At 41.1% G+C, this 15,345-nt stretch overlaps 2 protein-coding genes across 2 annotated transcripts; one reads left to right on the plus strand and one right to left on the minus strand.

Annotated features, from left to right (window-relative positions):
- Nucleotides 1–265: 265 nt before the first annotated feature.
- On the minus strand, nucleotides 266–10,194 carry zgc:113337 (uncharacterized protein LOC503741 homolog). Its single transcript, XM_068329839.1, has 7 exons — nucleotides 10,015–10,194; nucleotides 9,520–9,585; nucleotides 9,108–9,428; nucleotides 8,243–8,569; nucleotides 2,404–2,688; nucleotides 1,799–1,900; nucleotides 266–1,159 (listed from the first exon to the last, which is right to left on the minus strand). Exons 2-7 carry the CDS (start codon nucleotides 9,581–9,583, stop codon nucleotides 1,140–1,142), a joined length of 1,119 nt encoding a protein of 372 aa, XP_068185940.1. The 5' UTR covers nucleotides 9,584–9,585; nucleotides 10,015–10,194; the 3' UTR covers nucleotides 266–1,139.
- Nucleotides 10,195–10,912: 718 nt separating this feature from the next.
- On the plus strand, nucleotides 10,913–15,013 carry si:ch73-390b10.2 (Golgi pH regulator). Its single transcript, XM_068329897.1, has 14 exons — nucleotides 10,913–11,135; nucleotides 11,536–11,595; nucleotides 11,868–11,971; nucleotides 12,051–12,157; nucleotides 12,253–12,354; nucleotides 12,438–12,558; nucleotides 12,703–12,783; nucleotides 12,860–12,969; nucleotides 13,084–13,172; nucleotides 13,646–13,738; nucleotides 14,021–14,116; nucleotides 14,470–14,559; nucleotides 14,659–14,724; nucleotides 14,798–15,013. The coding sequence occupies exons 1-14, from the start codon at nucleotides 11,094–11,096 to the stop codon at nucleotides 15,002–15,004; spliced, it is 1,368 nt and encodes a 455-aa protein (XP_068185998.1). The 5' UTR covers nucleotides 10,913–11,093; the 3' UTR covers nucleotides 15,005–15,013.
- The last annotated feature ends 332 nt before the right edge of the window (nucleotides 15,014–15,345 follow it).

Genomic DNA, 15,345 nt, shown 5'->3' on the forward strand with positions numbered 1-15,345 from the left:
GTTAACCTTGTAAATGTTTATGCGTGTGTGTGGTCTTGGAATGAGAAGCCCCCCCCCCTTAAAAAAAACATAACCCATTAACAACTCTAAGCCAGTTTTTTTTGGTTGTTCATTGTTCATTCAGAAGACAGAAGACATTTCTTTTTCTTTCCTTTATGAAATCAACTTTACGAATTTGTTCGTAACGCATCGTTTCAATACTTGCACTCCACCCCAAAACAAGCTGCTCTTGGCCTCACATGTTCACACACACACACACACACACACACACACACACACACACACACACACACACACACACACACACACACACACACACACGAACTATCATAACTCTAACATGGTGAGAGGCAACAGGACATGCATTCCACTCAGAGGCACCACAGATGTTTCAGTGCGCGCACACACACACACGCACGCAGGCACGCACGCACGCACACACACACACACACACCCTTTTGAAGTTTTACAAAATAATACAATTCATATTACACAAACAAGACAGTACACAGTTTTAAAATAAAATACAAATGAGGTACAAGAAGTAAAGCCTTAATAGTGAGCAAATAGTGCAGATTAGTTGTGCTATTTACAGAATAAGGCTGCTAAAATTTCTAAAACTTTCCTGCTATCAGAAAAATGTAGACTTTTAGTTAAACAAAAGAGTAAATAATTTAAAATATAATCACAATAATGCCCTGTTCTTGAGTTTTTTGGGACTGTTTTTAGACGAGGATTAATACATGAAGCAAATAGCACAGTCGGTGTAACACATTTATCTGGGTAAGGAAGCAAGACTGACAGATAAAGTTTTTCTGAAGACATCCAGTTTTTCTGAAGACATTCAGTTTTTCTGAAGACATGACGACATGTGGAATGCATGGACATAAACTCAGCCAGTCATAGGGCCTGAGAGAAACGCATGATGATTTCTTCATTGACCTCAAATGAGCACAGCCTACAGATTATATAAGAGTCAGCTGCAGAGTAGGGCGAGTAGAGGTGAATATTGTTGAACAGTTGCAGCTCATTTATAGGATTGTTTTCAACATCCTACTGAGGCGCATCACATCAGTTTCCCTGCAAAGATGATGAAGATGCAGGGAAACAATTTTTCCTCTTCAATTCATCTTCAGGTTTCATCCAAGAGATTGTTCATCTGAAAAGAAACACACAAAAATAATTGCTTTGTGCTTCAACATCCTCCTCAAAATCCATGTGTTCATATAGGGGTGAACCTCACCCCCATCCTTTATTGTGAATGACTGAGCCTTTTAGGAATTTGCTTTCATAACCTGTAAGCAATTAACCCGTGTTCATGTGGAATGTCACATCTTTCCATCTTTTTCCATCCCTGCTTATTTGAAATGTGCTGCTGGGACCAAGATCACAATAATCTGAATTATTTTATACTGTATTTATAACATATTTTACGCTCTGTTAAAAAGTTGTGTTTTATGTAAATTATAAAGACACTTTCCCCCACTGACCCACGCATCTGGCTGCTTTTGTAAGCAAACACATACAGATAAATTAATGTACTGTAGGTTAATGTAAATGTGTCCAATCATTGTTTGTTTAGAGAAAGTTGGGGTATATATATTCATATCTAGTTAATTCTAGTGTGGGGAGGTGTCAGTGAAAGTCAAAAATTCAGACGTCTGTCATTGCTGTTGTCCTCATTGTGTTTCCGTACCTACTGTATATATTGTAGATGGATATGATACTCTTTGTACCCTTACTACTTGATATAACCCATTGATAATGGCGAATATGAGAGCAGCTATACTAGTCTCACCTTCTTTGCGCAGGAAACACTTCCAAAGGCAGAAACAGAGAGACATGACCAGCAGTGCTGCTACTGTAGTTACTGAGATCAAGATTGTAAGAGCCGTCCCAACTAGAAGAGAGAAAGTACACATTAAAAAAAAATTCAATGTCAATCTACTTCTGTATAAATATAATCAATTTGAACACAATAATACAACAATATAATGTTGTTGTTTTTATTTGAATGTATTCAAATTAATTAATTGTGTTCAAATTGATTCTATTTATACTGAAGTAGATTCAATGTCATAAGAAGCTAAATGTATATCAATGTTTATTGTCTGACACTACTTAAACACAGAAAAGTCCCGAGACTTCAGGTAAACTTGAACCAGGAACAACACAGAACTAACCATGGTCATTGCAGCTAAAGAGTCTCGACAAAGTAATAGAGGCACGTATCATAAAGTGCAAAACATCATTATTAAAAAATATGGCATATACTTGCCAAGAAAGGTAATTTGAAGTTGAAATGGAGATGATGAGGATGCAAACACCCCCCCCCCCAAAAAAAAAAAGTTGTGACGCAATCAGATATTTGTAATAAGCAAGACTTGATTGATATCACCTCACTTTTAGTGTTCATGGATACAGCGATCGGTGACTCAAGCCCTTTGTGGTGCACCAGGCATTTGATGGACACATCTTTCAGCAGCCCTGATTGGACAGACAGTGTGCTGATGACCAGAGTGGTCCCGTCGTCCTGAGGGATGTGTGTAGTCACAGGGGGGCCAAGAGTGCGGTTATCTCTCTCTACATTCCACACTATCTCTGCCGGGGGACGTGACACTGAGGTGCAGTTGGATTCGATCACACCTGGAGAGGTAGTCTTGTAGCTCACCTGAGGTTTGGGCAGCACTAGGAGAAAACAGAGGCATCACCAGCATAGAACACACTGGATCATGTCTACACACAAACAACGTCTTGTTGACATGATATAAACCCTAACTCTAATGCTAACTTTAACACTGATTTTTTAACACTAACTTTAAATCTAAATCTAACTTTAACACTAACTTTGATTCTAACTCTAAATGTAACTCTAACACTAAATCCAACTGAGTATGGGTCTATCTCTAAGTCTGACTTTAATTCTAATTCTGACTCGAACAGTAACTCTTACTCTAACTCAACTAGCACTAACTCTAAGTCTGACTCTAATATTAACTGTAACACTAACTCTAAATGTAAATGTAGCCACAAGAGGACACAAGCCAGTGTCTTATTGTGCTGCTCCCAAGCCCGGATAAATACAGAGGGTTGCGTCAGGAAGGGCCTTCGGCGTAAAACTTTTGCCAAATCAAACATGTGAATCAAACCTATGACTTCCATACCGGATCGGTCGAGGCCCGGGTTAACAACGACCGCCATCGGTGCTTTTGACCTACAGGGTGCCAGTGGAAATTGGACTACTGTTCGTCAAAGAAAGAGAGGAGGAAAGTGTGATCGTAGGAAGACAGAGAAGTGGAACACCAAGAGTATAGGACTAAGAGTAGGGACATTGAATGTTGGGACTATGACAGGAAAAGATAGAGAGTTGGTTGACATGATGCAGAGGAGGAAGGTAGACATACTGTGTGTCCAGGAGAACAGGTGGAAAGGTAGCAAGGCTAGAAGTTTAGGAGCAGGGTTCAAGTTGTTCTATCATGGTGTAGATAGGAAGAGAAATGGAGTAGGAGTTATATTGAAGGAGGAGTTTGTTAGGAATGTCCTGGAGGTAAAAAGAGTGTCAGATAGAGTGATGAGTCTGAAGCTAGTAATCGAAGGTGTGATGTTCAACGTTGTTAGTGGGTATGCTCCACATGTAGGATGTGAGCTGGAGAAGAAGGAGAAATTCTGGTTGGACTTTGATGAAGTAATGCAGAGCATACCTAGAAGTTAGCGAGTTGTCATTGGTGCAGACTTCAATGGACATGTTGGTGCAGGAAACAGAGGTGATGAGGAGGTGATGGGCAGGTTTGGTATCCAGAAGAGAAACGTAGAAGGTAGTTGACTTTGCAAAAAGGATGGAAATGGCTATAGTGAATACTTTCTTCCAGAAGAGGCAGGAACATATGGTGACCTATAAGAGTGGTGGTAGGAGCACACAGGTAGACTACATCTTGTGTAGACGATGTAATCTGAAGGAGATCAGTGACTGCAAAGCAGTGGTAGGCTAGAGTGTAGCCAAACAGCATAGGATGGTGGTGTGTAGGATGACTCTGGTGGTGAGGAAGATGAAGAGGGCAAAGGCAGAACAGAAGACGAAATGGTGGAAGCTGAAAAAGGAAGATAGTTGCATGACTTTTATGAAGGAGTTAAGACAGGCTCTAGGTGGTCAGGAGGTGCTTCCAGATGACTGGACAACTACAGCTAATGTGATCAGGGAGACAGTTTAGGAGAGTACTTGGTGTGTCATCTGGAAGGAAAGTAGATAAGGAGACTTGGTGGTGGAATGAGGAGGTACTTGAGTGTATACAGAGAAAGAGGTTTGCTAAGAAGAAGTGGGACACTGAGAGGACTGAGGAGAGTAGACAGGAGTACAGGGAGATGCAGCGTAAGGTGAAGGTAGACGTAGCAAAGGCCAAACAAGAAGCTTATGATGACTTGTATGCTAGGTTGGACAGTAAGGAGGGAGAGACTGATTTATACACGTTGGCAAGACAGAGAGATAGAGATAGAAAGGACGTGCAGCAGGTTAGGGTGATTAAGGTTAGGGATGGAAGTCTATTGACAGGTGCCAGTAGTGTGATGGGAAGATGGAAAGAGTACTTTGAAGAGTCGATGAATGTAGAAAATGAGAGAGAACAAAGACTAGAAGAGGTGACTGCTGTGGAGCAGGAAGTAGCAAAGATTAGTCAGGATGAAGTGAGGAGGGCACTGAAGAGGATGAAGAGTGGAAAGGCAGTCGGTCCTGATGATATACCTGTAGAGGTTTGGAAGTGTCTAGGAGAGGTGGCAGTAGAGTTTCTGACTGGGTTGTTCAACAAGATCTTAGATAGTGAGAAGATGCCTGAGGAATGGAGGAGAAGTGTGCTGGTTCCCATTTTTAAGAACAAGGGAGATGTGCAGAGTTGTGGCAACTACAGAGGAATAAAGCTGATGAGCCATACAATGAAGTTATGGGAAAGAGTAGTGGAAGCTAGACTAAGGGCAGAAGTGAGCATTTGTGAGCAGCAGTATGGTTTCATGACGAAAAAGAGTACTACAGATGCAGTATTTGCTTTGAGGATGTTGATAGAGAAGTACAGAGAAGGCCAGAGGGAGCTGCATTGTGTTTTTGTAGATCTGGAGAAAGCTTATGACAGGGTGCCCAGAGAGGAACTGTGGTATTGTATGAGGAAGTCCGAAGTGGCAGAGAAGTATGTTAGAGCGGTGCAGGACATGTATGAGGACTGTAAGACAGTGGTGAGGTGTGCTGTAGGTGTGACAGAGGAGTTCAAGGTGGAGGTGGGACTGCATCAGGGATCAGCTCTGAGCCCCTTCTTGTTCGCTATGGTGATGGACAGGCTGATAGACGAGGTTAGACAGGAATCTCCATGGACTATGATGTTTGCAGATGACATTGTGATCTGTAGTGAGAGCAGGGAACAGGTGGAGGAGAAGCTAGAGAGGTGGAGGTTTGTCCTGGAAAGGAGAGGAAAGAAGGTTAGCTGCAGTAAGACAGAGTACATGTGTGTGAATGAGAGGGACCCAAGTGGAAGAGTGAGGTTACAGGGAGAAGAGATCAAGAAGGTGGAGGATTTTAAGTACTTAGGTTCAACAGTCCAGAGCAATGGAGAGTGTGGAAAAGAGGTGAAGAAGCGTGTGCAGGCAAGATGGAACGGTGGAGGAAAGTGTCAGGTGTGATGTGTGATAGAAGAGTTTCAGCTAAATGAAAGGAAAGGTGTACAAAACTGTGGTGAGACCAGCGATGTTGTTTGGTCTAGAGACAGTGTCACTGAGGAAAAGACAAGAGACAGAGCTGGAGGTAGCAGAGATGAAGATGCTGAGGTTCTCTCTGGGAGTGACCAGGATGGATAGGATCAGGAATGAGTACATCAGAGGGACAGCACATGTTAGAGGTTTTGGAGATAAAGTCAGAGAGGCCAGACTGAGATGGTTTGGACATGTCCAGAGGAGAGATAGTGAATATATTGGTAGAAGGATGCTGAGTTTTGAACTGCCAGGCAGGAGGCCTAGAGGAAGACCAAAGAGGAGGTTTATGGATGTAGTGAAAGAGGACATGAAGGTAGTTGGTGTGAGAGAAGAGGATACAGAAGACAGGGTTAGATGGAGGCAACTGATTCACTATGGCGACCCCTGAAGGGAAAAGCCAAAAGGAAAAGAAGACTAACTCTAAATGTAACTTTAACACTAAGTCTAACTCTGAGTGTAAATCTAACTCTTAGTCTAACTCTAAGTCTAACATCAACTTCAACTATAAATCTCTGTCAAACTCTAACACTAACTCTAACTAACACAAATGACCGGGTCACTGAAATACACTGTGCCAAGTAAGGTATTATTTGACGTGGTGCTTTTATTACATTCCTTCTTTTTCACTTGTTCCATTTTTCTGTCTTTAATGTCCAAGCCAAAAGCTCTGCTGTGTGAGCACATAATGATCGAAGTCTAAGTGAAAAATGGAGTGTACATGGTGGGAGGGCAAGGAATGAAGAATTTTACTCTCACAAAAACATGAGATAAAACTGAGCCTTTTGTTAAGCTGGCATTTGTGTATGATCAGACAGTATGATTAGACTGTCTTTGGTTAAATTACTAAGGTGATACTAGAGAATAACCTTGAAGCTTCTGGATCGGTTCAGGGTTCAGGTATGTGAATTCCTGTACACTAAAGCTCCATGAGTAAATTTGTGGCAGGTAGTGTCTCAGGGCTGACTGAGGAATGCGAAACTCTGGGACTGAGAACATTTTTGTTGGCAAGAACACGTTTAGTCAAAGATATTTTATGGTTTGAATGTCTCCATGGGAAAAACCCATTTGGACTGAACTGTATCAGATTTAATGGTGGGTCATGAACATACGTAACATTGAATATACTTAAAAATGTAATGATTAACATGTGAGTGGACACAAAACTGATGAGAAATGTAAAATGTGGGGTCTTATTAAGAAGAAAACAGAGGAAAACTTCCATTTTACTGAATAACTTTGAATGATGAACTCATCAACACATACTTGTATAGAATGCTTACATACTATATAATGTTAATGGATAACTTACAAGACCTGTACGATATCCGCTTTTACAGTTTTCTTCTCCAAGAAAAGTGAGACTAAATCACCACTGATTCTGAATGTATACAGTATTTTTAATTTATTTAATCAAAAACATGAAATCACACATTCAGTTGGAATGGAGTTCTTTTATGCGTGTGTGAGGCTTATTTATTTATGAACCAATGACAACAGATTCTTTTGACCACTTGGGGCAGCAGAGACAACGTACCAACATAAAACCGGTACACTGCATCACCAGCCTTTTGGTAAGTATTGTCAAAGCAGCTCTTATTATCATTTCACTGGAGTTGTGTTTGTGTCCACTTGAAGAATTCCCTATTCAAGTGTTTATGTCTCTTTATTTGCGTTTAATCCATTGTAACTTTTCATACATCTACGCTTTTCAGCCCTGTAAACCAATTCTAATTGCACTGGATGTAGAATATTTATTATGATTGACCTCACTTACATGCACATGTGTGTGTGTTTTAACTATCACTGTTTGTGGAATCACAATGGGGGTGAAGCAAAAGTTAATTGTACCTGAAGGACACGGATCGATTTCAAACAAAAGCATGTATGTTTGTTGAGATTACTGATAGAAGAAGTCTGGGAAAAATAGAGGAAAGACAAATGAGCAAAAAGAGAGTAAGACAAAGCACAGAGGGAGTCAGTGTCTGCTGCGAACACTAACACAGTCATGTGTCACTCCCTCGCTCCCTGCCTCCGCCATTGTTTCTAATGCTCCATTCTTCAGATGGACACACTGTTCTGTGTTTGTGTGGTAACAAATCGGCCAACAGTATACCATAGTCTCTCAAAAGAAAACATATAACAGAGCCATTCAGGAAGCAAAGATCAACATTCCTGCCTAATCCCCATGGGTACCTGACTATCCTAACATTTGAGTTGAGTGTTTTTTTTGCACTCATGCACACGAGATCCTGTCCACCCAACTCCAGACCTACTGCAGGATAAATTCACTCACAGATGTCCAGTTGATTTAACACAAGTGTGACACCATTGGGAAACAACACAGCAGAAAACTTCAGCACACTCTTGTTCAGACTCTTAATTTCTTCAGTTTGGATCTGAGAACATAAATGATGGCCTGGCTTTAGTCAGCTTGATCCATTTCCCTTCCTTTGTTAGTCATTCTATGAATGCATTCTGAAACAATCAGCAATGGCTAATTGGAAAATATGTTTACCGTAGGTGGTGAGGCAAACCCTGGCACTCTTTTCCCTGTCAGGAAGTGTGAACAGGCAGGTGTAGCAGCCCTCGTCCTGGATCGCCACAGGTTGGATGGTGAGCTGGCTGTCAGACAAGGAGGCACTCAGCCACACTCTCCCCTGGTATGGTGGCTCTATCATGGCGTCGCTACGCTTTGCAAAGGAGGCCACCTCTGTGGAATCTCCCTGCCCGGACGTGTGTCTCCAAAGGATCTGCTGCACCTTTTCAGGCAAACCGTAAGAACAGGACAGGTAGGTCTTCTTCCCTCTCACTGCAGTCATGTTGCTGCCGCCAGTGACTTGCGCTGGGAGTATAAAGAGTGCATGATTCGATTAAAGAGTGATGAATGAAGAGAAGAGGTACGAACACAGGAGACAGAGGGTGAAAAATAGTATGAAGCTAAAATTTAGAGACATGAGGCCCCATGAACAGAAACCAGCTAATGGAATCTGCAGCAGCTGTTTCTGGTTAAGAGAAAAATCCCTTTTTCTGCAGCTGCAGCTCAGCTCTTTATTAACATGACTATCTAAGTCTCTACAGGATCATCTACTGATATCCAGGCTGCAGGGAGCATTATCCATCCCAGAGACTACTGATGCAAATAGATGTGATCTTATTTGCGCTTGATTCATCCAAAAAAACTAATAATGAGGCAATAAAGTACATTTAAATCTAGATGAAATTATTCAATAGAAGAACACAGATCAGTTTAAATAGTTGTTTAAACTGTATATATCAATACATCACTCCTCGTAAAGATAACGTGTATATATGTGTATGTGTGTGTGTGTGTGTGTGTTTATTATATGTAAACAGATGCAATCCTTAACAATCTTACTCACCGGTAACAGTGAGGCAGGTCTGCCCCTGCTTTGACCCGGATGGATGCATGTCAAAGATGCAGGTGTAGCAGCCCTCGTCACGGAAGCCCACCCTCTGGATGGTGATGGCTGAGCTGTCTTTCGGCGAGGACGTGAGCTCCACATGTTGCTGTCCACTCACGCTGTCTTTCAGCCCAGGTTGGTAGGTCAGCAGTGTCTGGTTCTGGACGTCCAGCCAACGCACCTGCCTCAGAGACTCCCCACGATCCCGTGAAACACTGCAGGACAGAGTGAATGGCTTCTCCACCGGCGCTTCCAGATGCGCTGGTGCTGTCACCCTGCCTGAAACATCCAGCCAATACAAACATGACCATTCGGTTCATTCAGATCTATGCTTTGAGTTTCTCCAGATCCTTTTTCATGGCTTACTTACCATGAAGACCTCTCACCACCAGTAAGAGCATACACACCGGCAGACCTGTCCTCATAGTCTTCATTACTAGATTTAAAAATGAAGGGAGAGGATGGTACTGAGAAGGAAATATTTTAAGTTACCTTCGTCAACACAATATGAACCCTGACACTCCCATAATACTGTTGATCCAGCTGTGATACAGACATACAGGTGGATGCTATTATGGAATCTGTAGTATTTCTTCATGACCATTAGATGCTGACAACAATTCAATTATTCTCTGGGACACAATGGAAATTTAACTCACCCAGATTCATTCCATTCCTGATTCAGGATTAAGTTTTTTTTTTGTGTTTTTTTTGTCTAAGTCACTGATTCAAATCTGAAACAAGTTGCAACAACTTAATTATTTACAACTATTTATACACAAAATAGAACAATTACAAAAGAAATACTACTTTTTTGTACTCATTACTACCATAAACTGTACAAACATGACATTTAGACACTTACCTCTGCTTTTCCTAATGCAACAGGTAAACGTTGAAGATGATCTACCTATGTAACATTTTACATTTGTCCGTCCTTATGGCCCAGAAGTCTTTTCGGGCATCACTGCTCTGTAAGAGAGGATTTTTCTACTCATCCAAGACCTCGCTGCTCTGCGCACCATCTGCACAATGAACGCCGGCGGAGGCTCTCAGCGGCTGCTTGCTGGATGCGGATGACGTTGGAACAGACGCCGCATCTCAGCGCCCTCTAGTGTCACTAACGTGTAATAAGACGAGAGGGCAAACATTCTTGTTCTTCTTTTTGCTGCTTAAAAATGTTGTTTATTCCTGCAAATGTTTTCATAAAAAGTTATCAGAGCCAATAACATGTTGATAAATAGTATTAAAAAATCTAGTACTAAGAAATTCAATTAGTCCAGATAGACGTATGAATATACTGTTCTATACATCATTACTACTTAAGAGAGATACAGTTTGTGATATAAAGCCTGAACACGTTCACAATATTTGGAAAATATTATATTAAAATTCTTTAAAAATGAGTTTGAAATGTTAAAGCATTGATTAGTAACATATGAATAGAAATTTTTATTAGTGGTAGTAGTAATACAGTGCTGTGGTACTGCTTGAAGCAGAAGCAACAAAAGGATTAGCAAATTAGTTGTCTTGTCGCCCCCTGCTGGTCGATATTACAATTACACATAAATAGAAGAGCAACAAAACATTAAATTGTTGAATTGTTTTTTAATTTGTCTTTTAAAATGAATTCAAAATATTTTTGCTGGGATTTTTCATTGTGTAAGTTTATTTAATATCGTAATTGAGTTTTGTTTTTTGTTTTTTTTTCAAACGTCATACGTCATACTTCCTCGACGGAAGTAAGTGGTCGGAAGATTATTGGTGACGTACCGGAGCGACAACGTTAAACTTGACAGCCGAACAAAAATGCTCCTAAAATGAGCTCAATGGCAACATAACAGACATTGTGACTGTTCCCGTCTGTTGGTCATTCTGTGTCGACATGAAGTGAGACTTCTCTGCACAGGTACCACTTCAGGATTAGCTGATTTAGCTGCAGACATGTCGTTTCTCGTGGACTCGGTCATCATGTTCACCTCGCAGGTAAATTATGAGCTGGATAAATTGACAGATTGCGACGTGTGTTCTTTTTCAGTGAAACCAGAGAATATCTGTAATATGTTTGAAGATAATTTGAAGTTACCTGGTTCTGTAATTGTTTTGTAGTCATTGTATAGCAAAAACAAACACTATGTTTTTGTGTGTACTTATTAGAGGGACAGTTTAAGAAATCCGGGGACCATGAAACTAGTTATTTTACTTAAACTAGTGCTTTAGTTTTTGTGAATGATCAAAATGACGTTCATTGTAGGCCTGAGAAACAATGTTAAGTCTTTTTTTTTAGTTTGATGAATGTGACGAGCATTTATCAAACTAAAAAATGGAGATGTAATCTGAAGTAATTCTGATTTCCCTCAAAGTAATCCCCCTTTAATCCCTGTAGGTGCTGTTCTTTGGCTTTGGCTGGTTATTCTTTATGCGGCAGCTCTTCAAAGATTATGAGGTATGAAGTTATTCCAAGGAATATATTTCAGACAAAATGATTCTGGGGAGAAAACAAACACATGTTTGGATCTTCACTTGGTGTTCATGAAAACAGAGAAGTCAGCAGAAGATAGAAAGATGAAACAAAAATCACATTGCTCGGACGGCGAAGGGGATGAAAATGAGATAATGACCTTGACCTTGAATATATCAGGGTAAAATTTTGAATTCAGCTGTGTCGCAGGATGTTGCAGTCTGTGACTGCCTTGTTGTGTTTGTGTTTGTTGACAGGTGCGGCAGTACATTGTTCAGGTGGTATTCTCCATCACCTTTGCTTTTTCATGCACCATGTTTGAGCTCATCATCTTTGAGATTCTGGGTGCCTTAAGCAGCAGGTAAGGGATTTTTTTAATTTAATGTAACTAAAGGTTTTATTGTTAATGATAACAGATTCAATTGCTGTCTTTGCCACAGCTCCAGGTATTTCCACTGGAAACTGAACCTCTATGTGATCCTGCTGGTTCTCATCTTTGTGGTGCCTTTCTACATCGGCTACTTTGTTGTCAGCAACATACGCCTGCGTAAGTATAGTTGAAAGCTCAGAAGTGAGAATAAATATTTAAAAAACTGATGTGGTTTCCCACAGCATCTCACAGAAACTGTTTGTTTTGTGCAGTGCACAGACAGAGGCTTCTATTCGCTTGTATGGTTTGGTTTACCTTCATGTATTTCTTCTGGAAGTTGGGAGACCCATTTCCCATCCTGAGTCCAAAGCATGGTGAGTGTGTATCCTTTTCTTTCTTCCACAGCTGGTGAAACACTAGTATAGTTGTTTTCAGTCTGTTGTCTTCTTTTCTCCAGGCATCCTGTCCATTGAGCAGCTAATCAGTCGTGTCGGTGTGATCGGAGTCACACTCATGGCTTTGTTGTCCGGCTTCGGTGCTGTCAATTGTCCATACACTTATATGTCCTATTTTCTCAGGTAAGCTCAGCTTTACTTTGACCCCATCATCCAGTGACAAATAACCTTTTGAGCTAGGTCTGCCTATGGCTGTCCTGATTCTCATCCCTGTTTGGACACCATGCTGCCGGTGCTATGATGCTCTTACTCTGGTATTTTTCACAGGAATGTAACAGACAGTGACATCCTCGCTCTGGAGAGAAGACTGCTGCAGACGATGGACATGATAGTCAGCAAGAAAAAACGGTGAGTGAAAAAAAATGATGTTATTATCCAAATAAAGCAAATTATTGTGCCACAATAGTTAATTCTGTGTGTCTAGAATTGCCATGACGCGGAGGCAGATGTACCAGCGCGGTGAAGATCAGAACAAACAGACTGGATTCTGGGGCATGATCAAGAGTGTCACCTCTCCTCAAGCAGGGAGTGAAAGTATCCTCTACACTTATATTTTATAACAATCTTAATTCTTAATCTTTCACATCACTTTGTACTACGTATCTGTCTCATTCATACGTCGTGTCAACTCTAACATCTTTCCTTCAGACCTGTCTTTGATCCAGCAAGAGGTTGATGCTCTAGAAGAGTTGAGTCGGCAACTTTTTCTGGAAACTGTGGACCTGCAAGCCACGAAGGTAGAATTTGTGCACACACGCTCGCATGTTTGCATTCACACACACGTCCACACACACATATAAATGTCTATAGAGAGAACAAGGAGACTTGAAGGCTTAGGTCTGGAATAAAGTTAAGTGGCTGGATATTAACCTGGTGGTAATTTTCTGACCTTGTAATCTGAACCAGGTTTATTCAGATTTTTATTAATGACCACATGATTCCTTCCATCATATGAATTTATAAGTAAAATAAAAATAAATTGTCCTCTAGACACAGTGTTTTCATGCATTTTGAACATCTGCTCGTGTCTAATAACACACTTCGTAAAAGTTCAGTGTGTCACCCACTCTGGTGTGTTGTGTATTATAATCTGAGATCTGGACTGAGAACAGTTCAGACACACATCTCTCTACACACCACATCTACGTGTGACTGTTCCTGAAAGAGAAATAATCATTTGAATATTTACCACCGGGTTTTCTTGTCTTAGGAGCGAATCGAGTATTCAAAGACATTCCAGGGGAAATACTTCAACTTCCTCGGCTACTTCTTTTCCATCTATTGCGTTTGGAAAATCTTCATGGTAAGAACATTTCCTGCTGAATTTTGCCCCCTTTTAGTATCTTCCCATCATGCTAACCTTCGGTACAGGGATTGCTGAGGCCCTGTTATGTAATCTCCTTCATAACTGAAGATGTAGTTTATAGAGTACGTGGATACACCTTACAGTATGGTAGTGTAATTCAGTTTTACGTCACTGTTGTGTTGAAGTGATTCCCAGTTGTTCCAACCAGAACTCTGATCTGTAATCTATTACCAAGTACTTTTAGATCTCTATAAAAAACGCCTCTCCTGTCTGTCATAGGCCACCATAAACATTGTGTTTGATCGAGTTGGAAAGACGGATCCAGTGACGAGGGGTATTGAAATTACTGTGAACTACTTGGGGATCCAGTTTGATGTAAGAAGTTCACACACACCCACACACACACACACACACACACACACACACACACACACACACACACACACACACACACACACCTGCATTGGGAGTCACGTGTCAGATTGCATGGCTCCTGTTCAGATAATTGCCAGCCCATTATCCTCTCTCCGCCTGCTTTCTCAGCGGTGAACCCGGTCACGGTTTTAATTTCTTCTCGTGTAGATAGTTAATTGATCGGGTTGTGATCGCTCATGCTCAGGATGTCACGGTGTTTGGGTTTCATTGAGTAAAGGATGTGCTAGCCTCCTCTGTTTCTGCTTCTTCCCTTTTCGTTGCCGTTCACATTCTTCTCTTCGTCCTCATCCTAGGTGAAGTTTTGGTCCCAACACATCTCCTTCATCTTGGTGGGAATCATAATCGTTACATCCATTCGGGGTTTACTCATCACCCTCACTAAGGTAACTTGATCTCTCAAAATATATTAAAATGTGGTCAGGTCATGATTTCCGTTTAGATGGTACATCTTTTTTAACCATTTGTTAACCATTGGATTCTAGTTCTTCTATGCAATATCAAGCAGCAAGTCGTCCAACGTCATCGTTCTGGTCCTTGCTCAGATCATGGTGAGTGTGTTACCTTACAGCTATAACACAACCTGCAACCAACAGAGAAAGCAAACTCTTCTCTCTGCCTCAGGGGATGTACTTTGTCTCATCCGTATTGCTGATGCGCATGAGCATGCCGCTGGAGTATCGCTCCATCGTGACCGAGGTCCTCGGAGAGCTGCAGTTCAACTTCTACCACCGCTGGTTTGACGTCATCTTCCTGGTTAGCGCCCTGTCCAGCATTCTCTTCCTGTATCTGGCCCACAAGCAGGCGCCAGAGAAACACATGGCGCTCTGATTCACTACATCTGTTCCCACCTGGATGTGATTCCCCACATGTGGGGAGACTTTGAATCTGGAATTTAGGTATATCCAGAAATCACATTATTTTTATATTGGACTTAATTATATAAACTGCTTGTTCCTGAATCAGGAATGACTAATTGTTGGATGGAACTGTTGGAAAGAAAAAAAAAGACTTTTAAAGTGCCCTGTCTTCTGTAACACAAAGCACTGTTAGGACTTTATATCTGGCCACACAATCAAACATCTTGTTGTTTGTGTTCTTAAATTTTCACAACTTTTTTCGGAAAGATTTTTGTTCCGTTTGCACACACTGGAGCTGAAGTTTTGGCAGCG

Source organism: Antennarius striatus, chromosome 12, assembly GCF_040054535.1.
Source record: "Antennarius striatus isolate MH-2024 chromosome 12, ASM4005453v1, whole genome shotgun sequence".
NCBI classification, from domain to species: domain Eukaryota; kingdom Metazoa; phylum Chordata; class Actinopteri; order Lophiiformes; family Antennariidae; genus Antennarius; species Antennarius striatus.

Coding starts and splice junctions, on each gene's coding strand:
- zgc:113337 (XM_068329839.1), bottom strand. CDS start 9,583: ATGAAGACTATGAGGACAGGTCTGCCGGTGTGTATGCTCTTACTGGTG. Junction 8,570..9,107: donor GACCTGCCTCACTGTTACCG/GTGAGTAAGATT, acceptor TTATACTCCCAG/CGCAAGTCACTGGCGGCAGC. Junction 2,689..8,242: donor GGTTTGCCTCACCACCTACG/GTAAACATATTT, acceptor GTTTTCTCCTAG/TGCTGCCCAAACCTCAGGTG.
- si:ch73-390b10.2 (XM_068329897.1), top strand. CDS start 11,094: ATGTCGTTTCTCGTGGACTCGGTCATCATGTTCACCTCGCAG. Junction 11,136..11,535: donor TCATCATGTTCACCTCGCAG/GTAAATTATGAG, acceptor TAATCCCTGTAG/GTGCTGTTCTTTGGCTTTGG. Junction 14,560..14,658: donor TACTCATCACCCTCACTAAG/GTAACTTGATCT, acceptor ATTGGATTCTAG/TTCTTCTATGCAATATCAAG.